General features: G+C 40.9%; 1 protein-coding gene across 1 annotated transcript in view; it reads right to left on the minus strand.

Moving 5' to 3' along the window:
• notchl (notch receptor, like) overlaps positions 1-17,500 on the minus strand; it is a 20,733-nt gene that overhangs the window by 778 nt on the left and 2,455 nt on the right. The window contains exons 3-12 of the mRNA XM_084088218.1: positions 13,783-14,115; positions 12,304-12,530; positions 10,229-10,332; positions 9,023-9,222; positions 8,775-8,905; positions 7,547-7,605; positions 5,497-5,626; positions 4,218-4,315; positions 3,501-3,835; positions 1-1,054 (exon numbers count right to left, since the gene is read on the minus strand). The exon at positions 1-1,054 is cut by the window's left edge and continues 778 nt beyond it. Of these exons, the coding sequence (XP_083944344.1) occupies positions 559-1,054; positions 3,501-3,835; positions 4,218-4,315; positions 5,497-5,626; positions 7,547-7,605; positions 8,775-8,905; positions 9,023-9,222; positions 10,229-10,332; positions 12,304-12,530; positions 13,783-14,115 (2,113 nt within the window). The 3' untranslated portion in view covers positions 1-558. The remainder of the gene's footprint in view (positions 1,055-3,500; positions 3,836-4,217; positions 4,316-5,496; positions 5,627-7,546; positions 7,606-8,774; positions 8,906-9,022; positions 9,223-10,228; positions 10,333-12,303; positions 12,531-13,782; positions 14,116-17,500) is intronic.

Here is a 17,500-nt window from a genome sequence, read left to right on the forward strand (position 1 = left end):
GATTCTATGAAAGTAGCGTCTCACAAAAGCATGAAAGAACATTTGATTACCAACAACACCGTTGTCTTCATCTCATGTGAGTGTACATCGTTTTAAATATATTTACCATTCCTTTTTTTTAGGTGTAATACTTTTTTTGTGGACAACATTAGTTTTATAAACCATCCAAAAATCTGAACCGATTAAAATATACTGTATATAATACGGTAAATTACATTTACATTAACGTTGAATCAAAAGAAATAAAGTGTATTACTAAGATTTCTTTAGGGTACATACAATTATGATTATATTATATTATTTTCATTACACTTAGCCTAAGCAATATGTTTTATTACAGCAAAGTAAATCCTAAATTACATAAAGTAAAACATACAAACATATTACAGTCATGTGGAAGAAAATGTGCCTTATTGTCCTGAAAATAATGTCAATCAAATCTTAATAAAAAAAACAAAAATCTTTACATAATTTTACATAAGCAGATTATTTTATAGTCTGTAAAATGATTTGACGTATTGTAAACTACAGTTATGTACATTTTCCAAAAGTCATGTCTCACATGCTGCTTTGGATGAAGACGCTGGACTCATTATTGACCCTCTCGCTGTGGATTTTGGAGATGCAGTTCCTTATATTGTCCCTCTCAGAGTCCGTCTGAGTTGAGCCAAGGCCGTTCCCTGTGGGTTTGCTCTCTGATTGGCCGGCTGCTTCTCTCGGGTGGGGCACGATCACTATTTCGACATGTTCATTGGCTGGGGCAGCTACGGACGGCTCTGATTGGTTGCCACTGGAGCGGCGGTTGAGCGCAGGTTGGGTACAGGAGAACGAGCGCTGTCGAGGCGCTGGTTGTGGAGACAGGAAGTGAGGTGTTGCTGCCCGAGTAACATCCTGTAACATCTCCCTCTCCTCGTCCTCCGCCTCTGATGTCACTTCCTGGAGAGTACTGATAGGCCGAGATGGGCGGCCAAGAATCCTGGGGCTGACCAATGCTGTTACTGATTGGTTGGGGGCTGGACGCCAGTTCTGGGGGGAGGAGCCCATCTGCCAATCACTGTTGAGAACAAAACATGAGAAAACGCCAGCCATGAGAACTTAAAAATGCTTATTACACGGCTCTGTGGAATACTTGATTCTGATTGGTCAATTGAGCTGTAAGTTATTCCCAGATAACAGCCGCTGGGAACAGAAACACCGGCTCATCCGGGTCACTGAAGTCAGCAGCGCTACACACTCGCTAGGAACGGTTTTTCTTCGTGGAAGTTTTGCGTTTGGTGAGCTAATAAAATATTAAAACTCAGTCGAATCTATATTTAGTGTACAGTTATTTAATTATGCCATCCAGTATCGTGGACTCGCTCTCTCTCGTTTCACACAAACACAGCGGCGGCCATTTTGTGACTATTGTTTTGATCACTGTTGGATTATAAGATACAAACAGGTACGATTTTAAAACAGTTTAATCTGAAATCAATATCTCTTATTATTAATGTGATGAAATGCTGAGTAATAAGTGTTATGACTGTATACCGCATCTCTTAAATGTCCGTCTAGTTTGATCTCGCCGCTGAAACTGCTCTCTCCGCGAAGCTTTGCGTTTAAAGAGCTGATAAAATATTTCAACTCAGATCAATATTTCGTGTCTAATTATTCACTTATGTGGCAAGTATCCGTGTAATAAGCGGGATAATGTACATCCAGCCGGTTGTTATCTCTGAATAAACCCCTTCAGGTGTGTGTGTGTGTGTGTGTGTGTGTGATCTCAGAATAAACCCCTTCAGGTGTGTGTGTGTGTGTGTGTGTGATCTCAGAATAAACCCCTTCAGGTGTGTGTGTGTGTGATCTCAGAATAAACCCCTTCAGGTGTGTGTGTGTGTGTGTGTGATCTCAGAATAAACCCCTTCAGGTGTGTGTGTGTGTGTGTGTGTGTGTGATCTCAGAATAAACCCCTTCAGGTGTGTGTGTGTGTGTGTGTGTGTGTGATCTCAGAATAAACCCCTTCAGGTGTGTGTGTGTGTGTGTGTGTGTGATCTCAGAATAAACCCCTTCAGGTGTGTGTGTGTGTGTGTGTGTGTGTGATCTCAGAATAAACCCCTTCAGGTGTGTGTGTGTGTGTGTGTGTGTGTGTGTGTGATCTCAGAATAAACCCCTTCAGGCTGATGAAGACCAGGGGCCTCATTTATAAAACTTTGCGTAGGATTTGCGTCAGAAGTGGCGTACGGATGAAACATAGGACGTGCGTACGCACAGAAATATTCGGATTTATAAACCCGTGCGCACGCACATCCTATGCAGTTTTCCCTTAATAAATCACAATCAATTCTAAATGTAGCGCAGCTTTTGCGGTCACATGTCACGCCCATAGTTGCCCATAAATAGTCCGTGAAACGCCCACAAGTTAATATTCATTGATTGCGAAATCATGGCAAACACAGAGAGGAAATAAAAAAAAACGTAACTTCACTCAATGTGAAGTAGAAGTTATTGTTGGCGAGGTGGAAAAGAGGAGAAAAATGTTGTTTGGAGGGCACAGTGTGGGCATTACTAATGCCAAAAAGGCACTTGAGTGGCAAAAGGTTGCAGACGCCGTAAATGCTGCAGCCTCACAACCTCGACCGTGGCCGAAATAAAAAAGAAATGGTCGGACATCAAAGTTGAGGCAAAAAAGCGTCTAGCGCTCCATCGCCAGAGTTGAGACATACGTCATACGTTATTTTATCAAAAATAAAACAAACTAAAGGCATATGCATGAATACCATGATTCCGTAGCTGATGAAGAAATGTTTTACTATGAAAACAACTTTCCCCAGTGGACAATTAATACATCTATCTATTTATCTATCTATATATCTCCCTAATTATCTATCTATCTGTCTATCTAATTGCATCTGCTCCGCCAGACGGACACATTGACGAGAATATCAGTTTTGTACATTATTTCGTTCTGTTTACTATATTATTTATGAGGATGAATTGCACAACATGCCAATATTATTGCAGAACATATTTCACTTTTCTTTTTGCAAATATGTGTTAATTAGCATTTCTGTTGTAATTTTCGTTTGATTTTGTTTGTTATACACTGCAGATCGATCAAACGGGTGTTTGTAGGCTGTTAATTGTAAGACTTGCTTTGTAAAGTCTTCATGTTATTTATGAGAGGCAGTATTGTCATTTTTTTACACAACGGTCTAAAGTTTCACACACTTTCACACACTTTCACGTGTTTCTTCCATCTGCCGACGGTGTCGCCATTTCTCATTTCACCCGTTTTTGTGCGTACGCCAGTTTGCGTGAAGGACCGCGCATTTTCCCGTCAAGTTTGCTTTTTATAAATACCAATTATTGCGTAGAGAGCGGCGTACGCCTTCTTTTGCCCGTACGCAACGTTTATAAATGAGGCCCCAGATCCTGATCACCCTGTCGGGTTTATTCTGATATAACAACCGGCTGGATGTACATTATTCCTTATTGAACTGAAAGGAATTGTCGCAACTTACGTGGGTGGCGGTGTTGACATCCCCCTGTGACCTATGACCCCTGAGAACGAGGCACTTCTCCCGGGCAGACATGGAGGCGAAGCGACCCAAGGAGAGAAGGCGTACGTGCGATCGTCCCACAGCAGCTCAGTGGAGGGATCCAGCGGCACCGGGGCCCTGTGAACTCTGTGGGCCAGTAGGAGCTCGAGGACCTGATGATGTAATCCCTCTCGAGCCACATCCAGTGGCCGACGCCCCTTGCCGTCACACAGATCCTGATTGGCCCCGTTGAGCAGCAGGAATCGTGCGGTGTCATAGCAACCGTGGAGAGCCGAGAGAAACAAAGCCGTTTCACCCTATAGGAAAAGATTGACTTTTATTCCATTAATATTGCTGGAGTGACTTGATTTATTCAGTGTTACTGTGTGTGTAGACTATAGAACTGTCAAACTGTAGATATTTGTGTTGTTCTAGCTATCATTCTGTCGTTCTGATCTATCCATCCATCCATCCATCTATACATCTTCTACCTATCTATCTGTCTATATACAGTATCTATCTATCCATCTCTATCTATCTATTTTCTACCTATCCATCCATCTATCTATCTATCTATCTATCTATCTATCTATCTATCCACCCACCCACCCACCCACCCATCCATCTATCCAACCATATGTGGTTTGTATGATTGGCTATAGAGAAGTACAGAAAATACAAACATGTCGTTTTCTTTACCCTGTGGTCCTGCAAGTCCACAGCGGCACCGTAGCGAATGAGAGTCCGTGTCAATGGGAGGTGATTTACTGAGCAAGCCCAGTGAAGGGCAGATCTACCTGGATGAGGAGTGAGAGAGAGAGAGGAGAGAGGGAGAGAGACAGAGAGAGAGAGAGGAGAGAGAGGAGAGAGAGAGAGAGAGAGGAGAGAGACAGAGAGAGAGGAGAGAGGGAGAGAGACAGAGAGAGAGAGAGGAGAGAGGGAGAGGAGAGAGAGAGAGGAGAGAGACAGAGAGAGAGAGAGGAGAGAGAGGAGAGAGAGAGAGACAGAGAGAGAGAGGGAGAGGAAGGAGAGAGACAGAGAGAGAGAGAGGAGAGAGAGGAGAGAGAGAGAGAGAGGGAGAGAGACAGAGAGAGAGGAGAGAGGGAGAGAGACAGAGAGAGAGAGGAGAGAGGGAGAGGAGAGAGAGAGAGGAGAGAGACAGAGAGAGAGAGAGGAGAGAGAGGAGAGAGAGAGAGACAGAGAGAGAGAGGGAGAGGAAGGAGAGAGACAGAGAGAGAGAGGAAGGAGAGAGAGAGAAGAGATGCAAGGAAGGAATTGATCTCGATCAGTGAAAGGGTGATCGTGTAATGGCGTGTTGTGGGGTCACAAAATAGTGGACGAAGCCAAAAAAAAATGACGTGAGAGCATCCAGGAATGTGTTATGGGAAGGGAAAACAGGAAGCCATTAACCATTGCCGTAAAAGAGGGAAATGTATGAGAGAGAGAGACAAAGGCATGGAAGGTTAATACATTATTTCCACATTGACCGGGCGCTACAGCACATTAACTCTGTTCTGAATCAGACGTGTTTATCAGGGGAGCTGCAGTGAGGAGTTCAGGACAGGACAGAGAGAGGGACAAAGAAAGGGCAAAACACATTACTCCCCAACTGCAAACGGCACAAACACTCTTCCTGTAAGGTCTACGTTTGCATGCAACCAAATAATCCGTTAGTAATCGGATTGACGGCTCAATCGGACTGAAAATCCTTCATGTAAACACTTTAATCGATCCGACTGAGCTCGATCTGAACGAAATTTCGATCAGGATTGAAAGGGGCGGTTTATTCCTTTTCTAATCCGATCGAGAGAACATGTGAACACTTGATCGGATTGAAAACCGGAACTGAAAGCACTGCGCATGTGCACTGACGAATGAATTCAGTCCGATTGAAACAAAAGTTGTGCATGTAAACATAGCCAATTGAAGGGACTCATTCCACAAGCATCAGGAGAGAACAGGCATTCGATGCTCGTACCCGTGTGGTCGGTGTTATTGACCGGGACTCCGGCTCTCAGGAGCTCCAGAACCACTCGGTCCAGTCCGCTTCTGACCGCACGGATCAGCACGACCGAGCCGTCGGGACCGCACCACTGCACCGGAGCGCTCTGACACACACACACACACACACACACACACACGATCAGCTCCAGAGAGCATGCAGAAATCAAGGATTTTGTGTACAGTTATTTAATTATGCCATCCAGTATCATGGACTCGCTTTCTCTTGTTTCACACAAACGCAGCGGTGGTATGGGGTTCCATTTGTGCCAAAATTATGTCGACATGCTATCTGTCTATGCTGTGTGTCGTCTTCCATGTCTATGTGTCTATTAACTGTCTATGTCTATGTGATTGCCCACATGACTCAACTTCTGTCTTTGTCAACTCAACTTACTCCTGTCATCTGTCCTTGTCGTTTGACTGTGTCGTCTTGCTGTGTCAATGCTGCATGTGTCATGACTATGTGTTGTTTCACTCTGTCATTACCATGTTCGTTACTATGTGTCGTCTTCTCTCTCAAACAACATAAAGCAACGACAGAGTGACACGGCGCATAGCAACAACACAAAGCAACAATATGAAGCAAGAGAGAGAAGACGACACATAAGTAAGTTGAGTTGACAAAGACAGAAGTTGAGTCATGTGGGCAATCACATAGACATAGACAGTTAATAGACACATAGACATGGAAGACGACACAGCATAGACAGACAGCATGTCAACATAATTTTGGCACAAATGGAACCCCATAGCGGCGGCCATTTTGTGACTATTGTTTTAAACACTGTTGGATTATAAGATACAAACAGGTACGATTTTAAAACAGTTTAATCTGAAATCAATATCTCTTATTATTAATGTGGTGAAATGCTGTGTAATAAGTGTTATGACTGTATACCGCATCTCTTAAATGTCCGTCTAGTTTGATCTCGCCGCTGAAACTGCTCTCTCCGCGAAGCTTTGCGTTTAAAGAGCTGATAAAATATTTCAACTCAGATCAATATTTCGTGTCTAATTATTCACTTATGTGGCAAGTATCCGTGTAATAAGCGGGTAATGTACATCCAGCCGGTTGTTATATCAGAATAAACCCCTTCAGGTGTGTGTGTGTGTGTGTGTGTGTGTGTGTGTGTGTGATCTCAGAATAAACCCCTTCAGGTGTGTGTTTGTGTGTGTGTGTTTGTGTGATCTCAGAATAAACCCCTTCAGGTGTGTGTGTGTGTGTGTGTGTGTGTGTGTGTGTGTGTGTGTGATCTCAGAATAAACCCCTTCAGGTGTGTGTGTGTGTGTTTGTGTGATCTCAGAATAAACCCCTTCAGGTGTGTGTGTGTGTGTGTGTGTGTGTGTGTGTGTGTGTGTGTGTGTGTGTGTGTGTGTGTGTGTGTGATCTCAGAATAAACCCCTTCAGGTGTGTGTGTGTGTGTGTGATCTCAGAATAAACCCCTTCAGGTGTGTGTGTGTGTGATCTCAGAATAAACCCCTTCAGGTAGGTGTGTGTGTGTGTGTGTGTGTGTGATCTCAGAATAAACCCTTTCAGACCATGTGTGTGTGTGTGTGTGATGATCCTGATCACCCTGTCGGGTTTATTCTGAGATAACAACCGGCTGGATGTACATTATCCCTCACATATCCTCTCTTCATTGGCTGCTGGTTCAGTACAGGATCGATTATAAGATTTTATTTATGTTTTTCAAAGCACTGCATAACATGTCCCCAAACTACATTGCTGACCTTTTAGGGTCTTACATGACATGTCTTACATTAAGCTGTTTAAACAATTAAGGACATTAACACATTTTTGCTGGCTGTCCCTTATTCTAAAAAGAAAACGTATCTTTTTAACTTAGCTTTTAGTTAAGGGTATTCTGTTTATTGAAGTTATAACTTATTTTTATTTACTAGGCTTGGTAAATGTTTTTATGCATGTATGTTTTAATTATAACTGTGAATTACTTTGGGCAACAAGCTTACTATTAAATGTGCTAGATAAATAAATGAAAGTTGAAGTTGATATATAAGCTCACATTTCTTGGTGCTCTTTGAGGTGTAGGAACAGGGTTTCGTTCCCATCCTCTCGGTGGAGCTAAAGGAGAAATTACAGAGAAAGACGATTGAGATGAAGTACAGTGGCTGTGTGTGTCCCAATTATCCTCTTATCTGTATGTGCAAGATTAGAATCAGCACTTCCTCTTTTCACAGTACATTGAAAATAATATGCAAATAGATGATAGATGAGCCTTTGAAGATGATTTTCAAAGGCTGTGTTCTGGATGTAAACTTCAGCAGCAAAATGTACAAGTTTGTTTAGCTTGAAAAAGTGGCATTTTACATGCTCTGAAATGTTTTAGTATTTATTATAGTATTTATAATATTTTGAATTAATTTTTTTATGGATTTTTGTAATTTTTTAAACATTGCTATTTAGATTTATTTTTAACTTTAGTAGGCTATATTAACTTTAATATATATATTTAATTTTAGTTTATAATATTTAATTTTGTTTTATATATATGTTAACAAAATTTTGTTTTTGTTAAGTAAAATAAAACTAAAATACAACTAACTAGAATAAGTTCTTAATGTAGCCTACTAAAAATCAAATAAAAAAATAAAGCTAAATAGCAATATTAAAAAAACGAATAAAACGGAAAAAAGCACATAAATTTGCAAAAACAAACTAAAATGAAAACTGAAAAAATAAAAATAAAAGCTAATTCAAAATATGAAATACTAAATAATATAAATAATACTAAAATGACACTGCATTAATCACATTAACTACTTTATATTGTATTTTATGTTTTAGTAATGTATAATATATATGTGTGTATACATAGGCTATTATATATATATAAATATATATAATAGCCTATGTATACACACATATATATTATACATTACTAAAACATCAAATAAATTTTTTTTTGTACACACAACCTTTGGAACCAAAATTGTGTGTGTGTGTATATATATATATATATATATATATATATATATACACACACACAATTTTGGTTCCAAAGGTCCCCCCATTTTAGAGTAAATAGGTGAATATATTTACATTTACATTTATGCATTTATCCAAAGCAACTTACATTGCATTTCAAGGTACACATTTACATTCTTATCAGTTCTTGCTTTCCCTGGGAATCGAACCCATGACTTTGCCGTTGCAAGCGTCAACGCTCTACTGTTTGCGCTCCAGGAAAGCCCTATATGTATGTATATATATATATATATCCTCGTTCTCACCCAGCATGCGGGGCTGTTGGAAGTGTTTCTGGTCCGATGATCTGTGGTCACAGATGGTCTTGTTGATGTCCTCCATGGAGCTCTGGGTCACGTCGGTGTCACTTCCGATGTCCAGTTCCTTCCTCAGGGGCCTAAAATCAGCGTAACACACACACACACACACACACACACACACACACGGACGGTTCCTCTCCATCAGGGGCTTTTCCTCCCTCACTCACAGTGTGAAACTCTTCAAACACACTCACCGCATTCGGATCGCATCCTCACCGAGCGGCTCCTTGCGTCTCTTTCCCGACTCCTTTCCTTTCTTGTTTTTCTTCACCCCATTTCTGTCTTTATCTCGTCCGGATCTGCTTCTGTTCTCCTCAGATCGAGTCCAGGCTTTGCTGTCGGTCACGATGGATCTGTGACGAACTCGCTCGCCTCCTCTCCGCTGGCGTCTCCTCTTTAAAAGGGACATATCATGAAAATCTGACTTTTTCCGTGTTTAAGGGCTATAACCGGGTCCCCGGAGCATCCTACCAACCTAGTGCAACAACTTGACAATTGCTTGACTAAATGATTTAAGATGCGACTCGTACACAACTATGCAAACATTCACTGATGCTCACGGAAACATGATGCTTTAAGAGATGAAAGGGGTGAAAACTTTTGCAGGATGATGATGTGTACATTTTAAAAGGGGACATATCATGAAAATCTGGTATATTAATAATAAGTATGATAATCGGGTGCAACCCAGAAAACGTGAAAAGTGAAACCCAGTAGCTTTGTTCTGGTGAGCCTTTCTCTCCGCTCCCCTTCTGACGTATGAAGAGGATCTTATTATAATATTATTATTATAATAACCGGCCCTTAATCTGCACGTTTACACACACCAGCCGACATTTGGTTCCACAAGCGACAACAGAGACCAGTTCTAACGCAATGATGAAGATCCAGCAAAGCCTGAAGCTGTTCTGTGGTTGAGCTCAGACGAGCACTGAACACTATTGACCAGAACATGTCACCGCTGTCTAATAAAGACCTCAGGAACTGTGGACACTTGTGGAGAAGTTAATCATGATGATGAGATGATCAGTGTAACTCCACAACAACTACAGAAATGTCTCCACTAACATTCAGAAGCTCTTCCTGAGTCTCTCCGTAAGGCTGCACTTGCTACTGGTGATTCTGGGATTCTGGATGAGGGAGATTGGCCTGTTCTGTTATTGCTGGAGTTTCTGAAGCTCGACTCCGCCCTCTTTTGAACGGAGGCGGAGCTAAAGCTCATTTGCATTTAAAGGGACATACACAAAAACTGCGTGTTTTTGCTCACACCCCAAAAGGGGCAAATTTGACAAGCTATAATAAATGATCTGGGGGGAATTATGAGCTGGAATTTCACAGACACATTTTGGGGACACCATAGATTTATATTACATCTTGTGAAAAGGGGCATTATATGTCACCTTTAACCACAGGAGCACTGCCGGGAGGATCAGGACAAGAGCCACACCGAGTCCAGCCGACACGCCGACCACCGGCCACATCCAGGCAGGAGAGGCTCCGAGAACTGAAACATGAGATTTAGCCATAGATAAATACAAGAAAAACATCTCAATAATACGGTAACACTTTAGAATACTGTTCCGTCATTAATGAATAACTGCACAGGAACAAACGAGTAACGCTCTATTAACATTCTAGTAACTACTATCAACTAACGAGAAACTCTGATTAACAAATTAGTAAGTAATAGCGCTCAGATGAATGTGGTAGTTCACTATAAGCTAATCAATAACTACTATTTTTCTCATACCTCCCAGAAAACTATATACAGGTTCATAATGAATAATGCATAATAAAAGGTAACGGTAACTCACTCAGGAAGTGTTACTACATCCTTCTAAAGGAACTACTAATAATGTGGATCAGTATCTAAAGTGAAGATCATGGGAACACACTAGTAATGACTAAAGTGTTACCAAATCCATTATTTGGTTATTCCAATGGTTATACCGGTTATTCAAAACCTTACAAAAGACTCAAAAGCACAAAGACTTCAGTAATTACTAGAGAGTTATCATTATTTGCACTTTAGAATACTGATCTAAATAATTAGTAGTTCCTTTAGAAGGATGTAGTAACTAGTCAGTGTCATTACTAGTGTGTTACCGTTATCTTATATTATGAATTATGCGGTAACACTTTATTTGACAGTGTCCTTGTTACATATGTTACATGTACTTACCATAGTAATAACAGTAAATTATGCATAATTACATGCAAATAACCCTCAACCAAATCCTAATCCTACCCTAACCCTATAGTAAGTACATGTAGTTGCTTAATATTACTCAGTACTTAAATATATAATTACACTGTAACAATGACACCTTAAAATAAAGTGTAACCAATTATGCATTATTCATGTTTATAATGAACCTGTATATAGTTTTCTGGGAGGTATGAGAAAAATAGTAGTTATTGATTAGCTTATAGAGAACTTCCACATTCATCTGAGCGCTATTACTTACTAATTTAATAATCAGAGTTTCTCGTTAGTTGATAGTAGTTACTAGAATGTTAATAGAGTGTTACTCGTTTGTTCCTGTGTAGTTATTTATTAATGACGGAACAGTTTTATAAAGTGTTACCCAATAATAGAACTAACTTCTCTGAAACTCTCATCGTTTGCAGTTACACTCTTTTTTTTTTTATAATTATGTTTATTGAATTTTTCTTAAGATACAAATATAAACAAAAAAAACAACTCAGATTTTTATATAAAACAGGACCATACTATAATAAGGCAGATTTGTGAAAAGAAAAACAGCAACAACATTATATAATGTATAACATGTATAAAATAACATTTCCAAAAGATGAAGAGGATGACAAAAAAATAAGGTTAAGCAGTTACACTCTTAGAAGAAAAGGTTCTATATAGAGCTCTAGGGTTCTGGACTAGAACCTTTAATGCGAAAACGTGTGTGTTTAAAGTCCCCATGTGGTGAAAATCCAGCTTTTAATGTTGTTTATGTGTCTATGTGGAGTTTTTAATACGCTTTAAGACAAACCATGTGTAAATTCATAAGTTGACACCATTGCTGAGTATTTCCTCCTTAAAACTGCAGTGAACCAAAGACAGTCTCAAAAACACGCTTTGAAATCGCTGGTGTTTCTGACGTCACAAACTACCTTGTAACCAATCAGATCAACGTGTGATCGTCAACCAGCGGATCTCTGAGCTGAGTGAGTGAGTGGAGGCGGGGCTCATTTGCATATTCATAGAACCGCGCATACTAAATGAGGCAAGGGTGTCGAGTTACAGTCAAGATATTTTAAGACATGAAGGAAAAACGTTTAAATATGTAATTTTGGTTATCAAAGATGATTTTAAAGGGATAAAATTATTGACTACAGGGGGACTTTAAGATGAAAATGAAAATTCAAAAAACTTCATGCAATTTAATGCATGGGGATTTAAAAGTGTCTGAATATATGCTTATGTTGTGGCAAGGTACGATAAAAAACAACATACCGTTGCGTTCCTCTTTGGGCAGTTTCACCTCGTCTCTGGCTCCTATTTCCTCGTCCACTCCACGCACACTGATCACGGCCGCCTGGATCTCGGGGATCATGGGAAACAGGGCGGGTTTCAGTGCCAGGACGGCCCGCAGGAACTGTGCGGCCTCGGCGGCGTAAAGGAAACAGGTGGAGGGAAGACGGGAGCAGGCTCTGTTATCCAGCTGGAGGAATAACACTGACCTGTGGGGCAGAAACACAGATCCGTCAGCACTAGTGTGGGAAACACACCACTGACTATTGAAGGAAAGGACAATACCTGCATGCTAACCAGGTATTGTACAATCATATGTGACCCTGGATCACAAAACCAGTCACGAGTGGCAATAGCCAACAATACATTGTAAGGGTCAAAATTATCGATTTTTCTTTTATGCCAAAAATCATTAGGATATTAAGTAAAGATCATGTTCCATGAAGATATATTGTAAATTTCCTACCGTAAATATATAAAACATGTATTTCTGTGAGTGAATGCAGCACAATCGCCAACATAAATGAACAACTTTAAAGGAGATTTTCTCAATGTTTCGATTTTTTTGCTCCCTCAGATTCCAGATTTACAATAGTTGTATCTCGGCCAAATAGTGTCCTAACAAACCACACATCAATTACATCAATGGAAAGCTTATTTATTCAGCTTACAGATGATGGATAAATTTCAAAATTGACCCATGTGACTGGTTTTGTGGTCCAGGGTCAATTATATAAAAGAAAATGTATTTTAAGGATAAATTATATCCTTTAAATCTAACATTGAAGTGTACTAAATTGGATTAGCCAATCAAAACAAAGGTCATGAAGAAATCTTAAGGCACAATAGCAATAACAGCCTAATTCAAAGAGAGGGTGGAAAATAGCTTGTACAAAACTAAAATATTTATTTTTACATTGTTGTTAGTTGTATGCTTTAGGGTTTGTTATATTTGATTTATATTATGAGAATTTTCGGTCCATAAAACCTTGATCTTACATGGACTATAAAATAATAAATAAAATAAAATAAAATAAATAATAAAAGCTTGAAATGTAGAATATGCCTCTTTATAGAAGTCAGTCTGACAGCATTACTCACCCGTTGCTGGTAAAAAGCTGTGAAAAACGAAATTATTTATTTTAAACTCTTTTTAGGTGAATTTTTTAGGTGTTTATAATATTTGTTATATATTATGAGAATATTTGGTGCATAAAACCTTGATTTAATATGTACTATAAAACAATAATAAAAAATAATAATAAAAATAAATACATAAAATAAAATAAAATTAAAATTAAATAAATAAATAAATAAATAAATAAAATAAATAAAATAAATAAAATAAATAAAATAAATAAAATAAATGAAATAAATAAAATAAATAAATAAAATGAATAAAATAAAAGCTTGAACTGTATAAAAGGCGTCTTCAGAAGCCCGTCTGCCAGCACCGCTCACCCGTTGCTGTCGTAGGCCGGAGTGTGTGTGTGTGTGAGCAGCTCCTCCAGCTGGCGAGGGTCGAGGGTCAGCAGGTCGTCGGTGGGCCGGAGCGGGGCCGTTCCTCTGAGCTTGACGCTGGTCTGCAGGACAGTGCTTAAGGCCCACAGCAGAGAGCTGTTCTGGCTCTGACCCGAGTGTGTTCTGGTGTGCAGTAACAGGCTTCCTTTGGCCCACGCCGGGAACTGGTTCCGGAAGCAGTCGGACCCGTCCCAGCCACAGGCCGCGCTGGTGCAGCCCTGGTCACAGAAGCCGTTGTCATAATGATTTCGGCAGTATTGAATATGCCCTGGACTGAGAGAAACATGATACGCTCACATTATACTTGAAGCATGAATGTATTACATATATTCATATTCATTAGAGTATTAGTCAACTTAATATCTGCTAACACTTTATTTTGATGCTCCTAAATATTCTACTGACTATAATTAACTTTACAACTACATGAAAGATAGAGTGTGTGTGTGTGTGTGTGTGTGTGTGTAAAGTAAAAGTAAAAGTAAAAGTAAAGTTACTCCTGGTGTGTTTTATGTGATATTAGCGTGTGTGTGTGTAGAGTTTTCCATTAAAGTTACTCCTGGTGTGTTTTATGTGATATTAGCGTCTGCGTGTGTGTGTGTTTGAGTGTGTGTATGTCTGAGTGAGTATGTGTGTGTGTGTGTGTGTCTGAGTGAGTGTGTGTGTGTGTGTGTGTGTGTGTGAGTGAGTGTGAGTGTGTGTGTAGAGTTTTCCAGTAAAGTTACTCCTGGTGTGTTTTATGTGATATTAGCGTGTGTGTGTGTGTGTGTGTGTGTGTGTGTCTGAGTGAGTGTGAGTGTGTGTGTAGAGTTTTCCAGTAAAGTTACTCCTAGTGTGTTTTATGTGATATTAGCGTGTGTGTGTGTGTGTGTGTGTGTGTGTGTCTGAGTGAGTGTGAGTGTGTGTGTAGAGTTTTCCAGTAAAGTTACTCCTGGTGTGTTTTATGTGATATTAGCGTCTGCGTGTGTGTGTGTTTGAGTGTGTGTATGTCTGAGTGAGTATGTGTGTGTCTGAGTGAGTGTGTGTGTGTGTGTGTGTGTGTGAGAGTGAGTGTGAGTGTGTGTGTAGATTTTTCCAGTAAAGTTACTCCTGGTGTGTTTTATGTGATATTAGCGTGTGTGTGTGTGTGTGTCTGAGTGTGTGTGTGTCTGTGTGTCTGAGTGAGTGTGTGTGTGTGTGTGTGTGTGAGTTTTAGAGTTTTTGAACACCGCATGATCATGATCAAGGTCCTCATGAAAATGCCCCCCCCATGTGAACACATGGACCCAGTAGGAGGCGTTTAGATTGTGTCCGCCTGGAAGTCACGACTGTAAGGAATGAGTTTCGTCGCTCCCTGGCTGAGAGACTAGGGGAGTTAGAACTCTAGAGAACCTCTATTACTGCAGCCCAAACACCGGCTATAAGAGCAAGAACCACCAAGACTGGTTTGATAACAACTCAGAGTCCATCCATAATCTACTAAGCAACATGCACAAAGCACATCAGGAAAGCCTAAAAAAAACCCTTATCCAGCGCCGCCAGACAGCAATGGCAAAAATATCGTCGGGAAGTGCAGAGAACTGTGGTGGATGGAGAAGGCTCATGAAATTCAGTCATTCGCTGACAGAAATGATATGCACAACTTTTACAACACAGTCAAATCCATTTATGGCCCAAGAAGCACTGCATCACTCCCCTGAAAACAGCAGATGGGCTCGAAGTCCTGAACGACCCGAATAGCATCCTGGAGAGGTGGGCTGAACATTTTAACAGCCTACTGAATCAGGACTTATGCAGACTATACCATCCTGGATGAACTTCCTGAATTTCCCCCTATTGACAACCTTAGCCGTCCTCCAACTGTCCTGGAGGTTCTGGCAGCGGTCCGCTCCCTGAAGTGCAACAAGTCTCCTGGCTCTGACAATACTCCTGCAGAACTGCTAAAACAGGGAGTGTATCTCTGCACAAGAACACTACAGCATTACATCACCACGGTTTGGGCTGATGAATTCATGCACAGCATTGGAGGGATGCTAGTATTGTCACCATATATAAAAGCAAAGGGCTATTTGTGATAACCATAGGGGCGTATCACTTCTTGCTGTGGCACTGCAGGTAAGGTCCTGGCCAAGGTGATGCTACAAAGACAGAGTCTATGCTACCCGAGTCACAGTGCGGGTTTAGAAGGAACAGGAGTACAGTCGACACGGTCTTCACAACCCGGCAACTCCAGGAAAAGTGCAGGGAGCAACATAAAGATCTGTTTATTAACTATGTATTTGATTACACTTTCTTACCAGGTTCTTCAAAAAGTCTAATCACAATCAATCTAAACAATGTATACAATCATAGATGATTCACAAATAATCACAATCATTTAGAAAACATTATGCGATAAAATTTCAAATTGGAGCCTGTACTCCGTCGATTCTTGCACCCAACAACACAACAAGATCACATTTAATAACAATAATAATAATTTAAGCTCCTTATTATGTTGCCGAATCTGTGCTGGTTTGTGTTGGCCGCCTCCAGTTTTCCCTTTGTTTTGCCTCCAGCTAACGCCGTGGTCTATAGCATTGACAATGAGGTCCAGAACAGATGCCTGTGGAAGACTCCGGTTTTTCAGAATAAGAACCTTCATCTCAACACAAAAATCTGCGTCTCCCAAGCGGTCTGCATCACCCCCCTCCTCTACAGCTGTGAAGCATCACCCCCCTCCTCTACAGCTGTGAAGCATCACCCCCCTCCTCTCCACATCACGTCCACATCTGCGGTCTCCAGCGCATCCTGGGAATCACTTGGCATGACAGAGCTCCCACACTGAGATCCTCAGGAGTATTGCGGCCACAATCACCCAGCAGCAACTGCGCTGGTTGGGGCATGTCATAAGGATGCCCTACGACCGCCTGCCCCGCAGAGTGCCATATGGGCAGCTGCGACACGGCCAGCGCTCTGCTGGAGGACAGAAGAAGACCAGTTGAAGACAGTGCTAAAGAAGAAGAAGTGACCCAAGCACTGGAGGAGGAAAGGACCGTCAGGAGACAAAGAAGGCTCAGGAGAAACACTCCCATAAACACCAGTAACACCAACACCATGTGTATATGCCGACCTGCAATAGAACATGTGGATCCAGGATAGGATTATTCAGCCATCAGAAAACTCACCATTAGAAGACGGAAGTGGACGTCATCATTGGATTCGATGGACAACTACAAGCAAGCAAGCAAGTGTGTGTGTGTGTGTGTGTGTGTGTCTGAGTGAGTGTGAGTGTGTGTGTAGAGTTTTCCAGTAAAGTTTCTCCTGGTGTGTTTTATGTGATATTAGCGTGTGTGTTTGTGTCTGAGTGTGTGTGTGTGTGTGTGTGTGTGTGTGTGTGTGTCTGAGTGAGTGTGTGTGTAGAGTTTTCCAGTAAAGTTTCTCCTGGTGTGTTTTATGTGATATTAGTGTGTGTGTGTGTTTGTGTGTGTGTGTGTGTGTGTGTGTGTTTGTGTCTGAGTGTGTGTGTGTGTGTGTGTGTGTGTGTGTGAGTGTGTGTAGAGTTTTCCAGTAAAGTTACTCCTGGTGTGTTTTATGTGATATTAGCATGTGTGTGTGTGTGTGTGTGTGTCTGAGTGAGTGTGTGTGTGTCTGAGTGTGTGTGTGTGTGTGTGAGTGAGTGAGTGTGTGTGTGTGTGTG

The sequence above is a fragment of the Abramis brama genome (genome assembly GCF_963993115.1).
Source record: "Abramis brama genome assembly, chromosome: 17".
Classification (NCBI taxonomy): Eukaryota; Metazoa; Chordata; class Actinopteri; order Cypriniformes; family Leuciscidae; genus Abramis; species Abramis brama.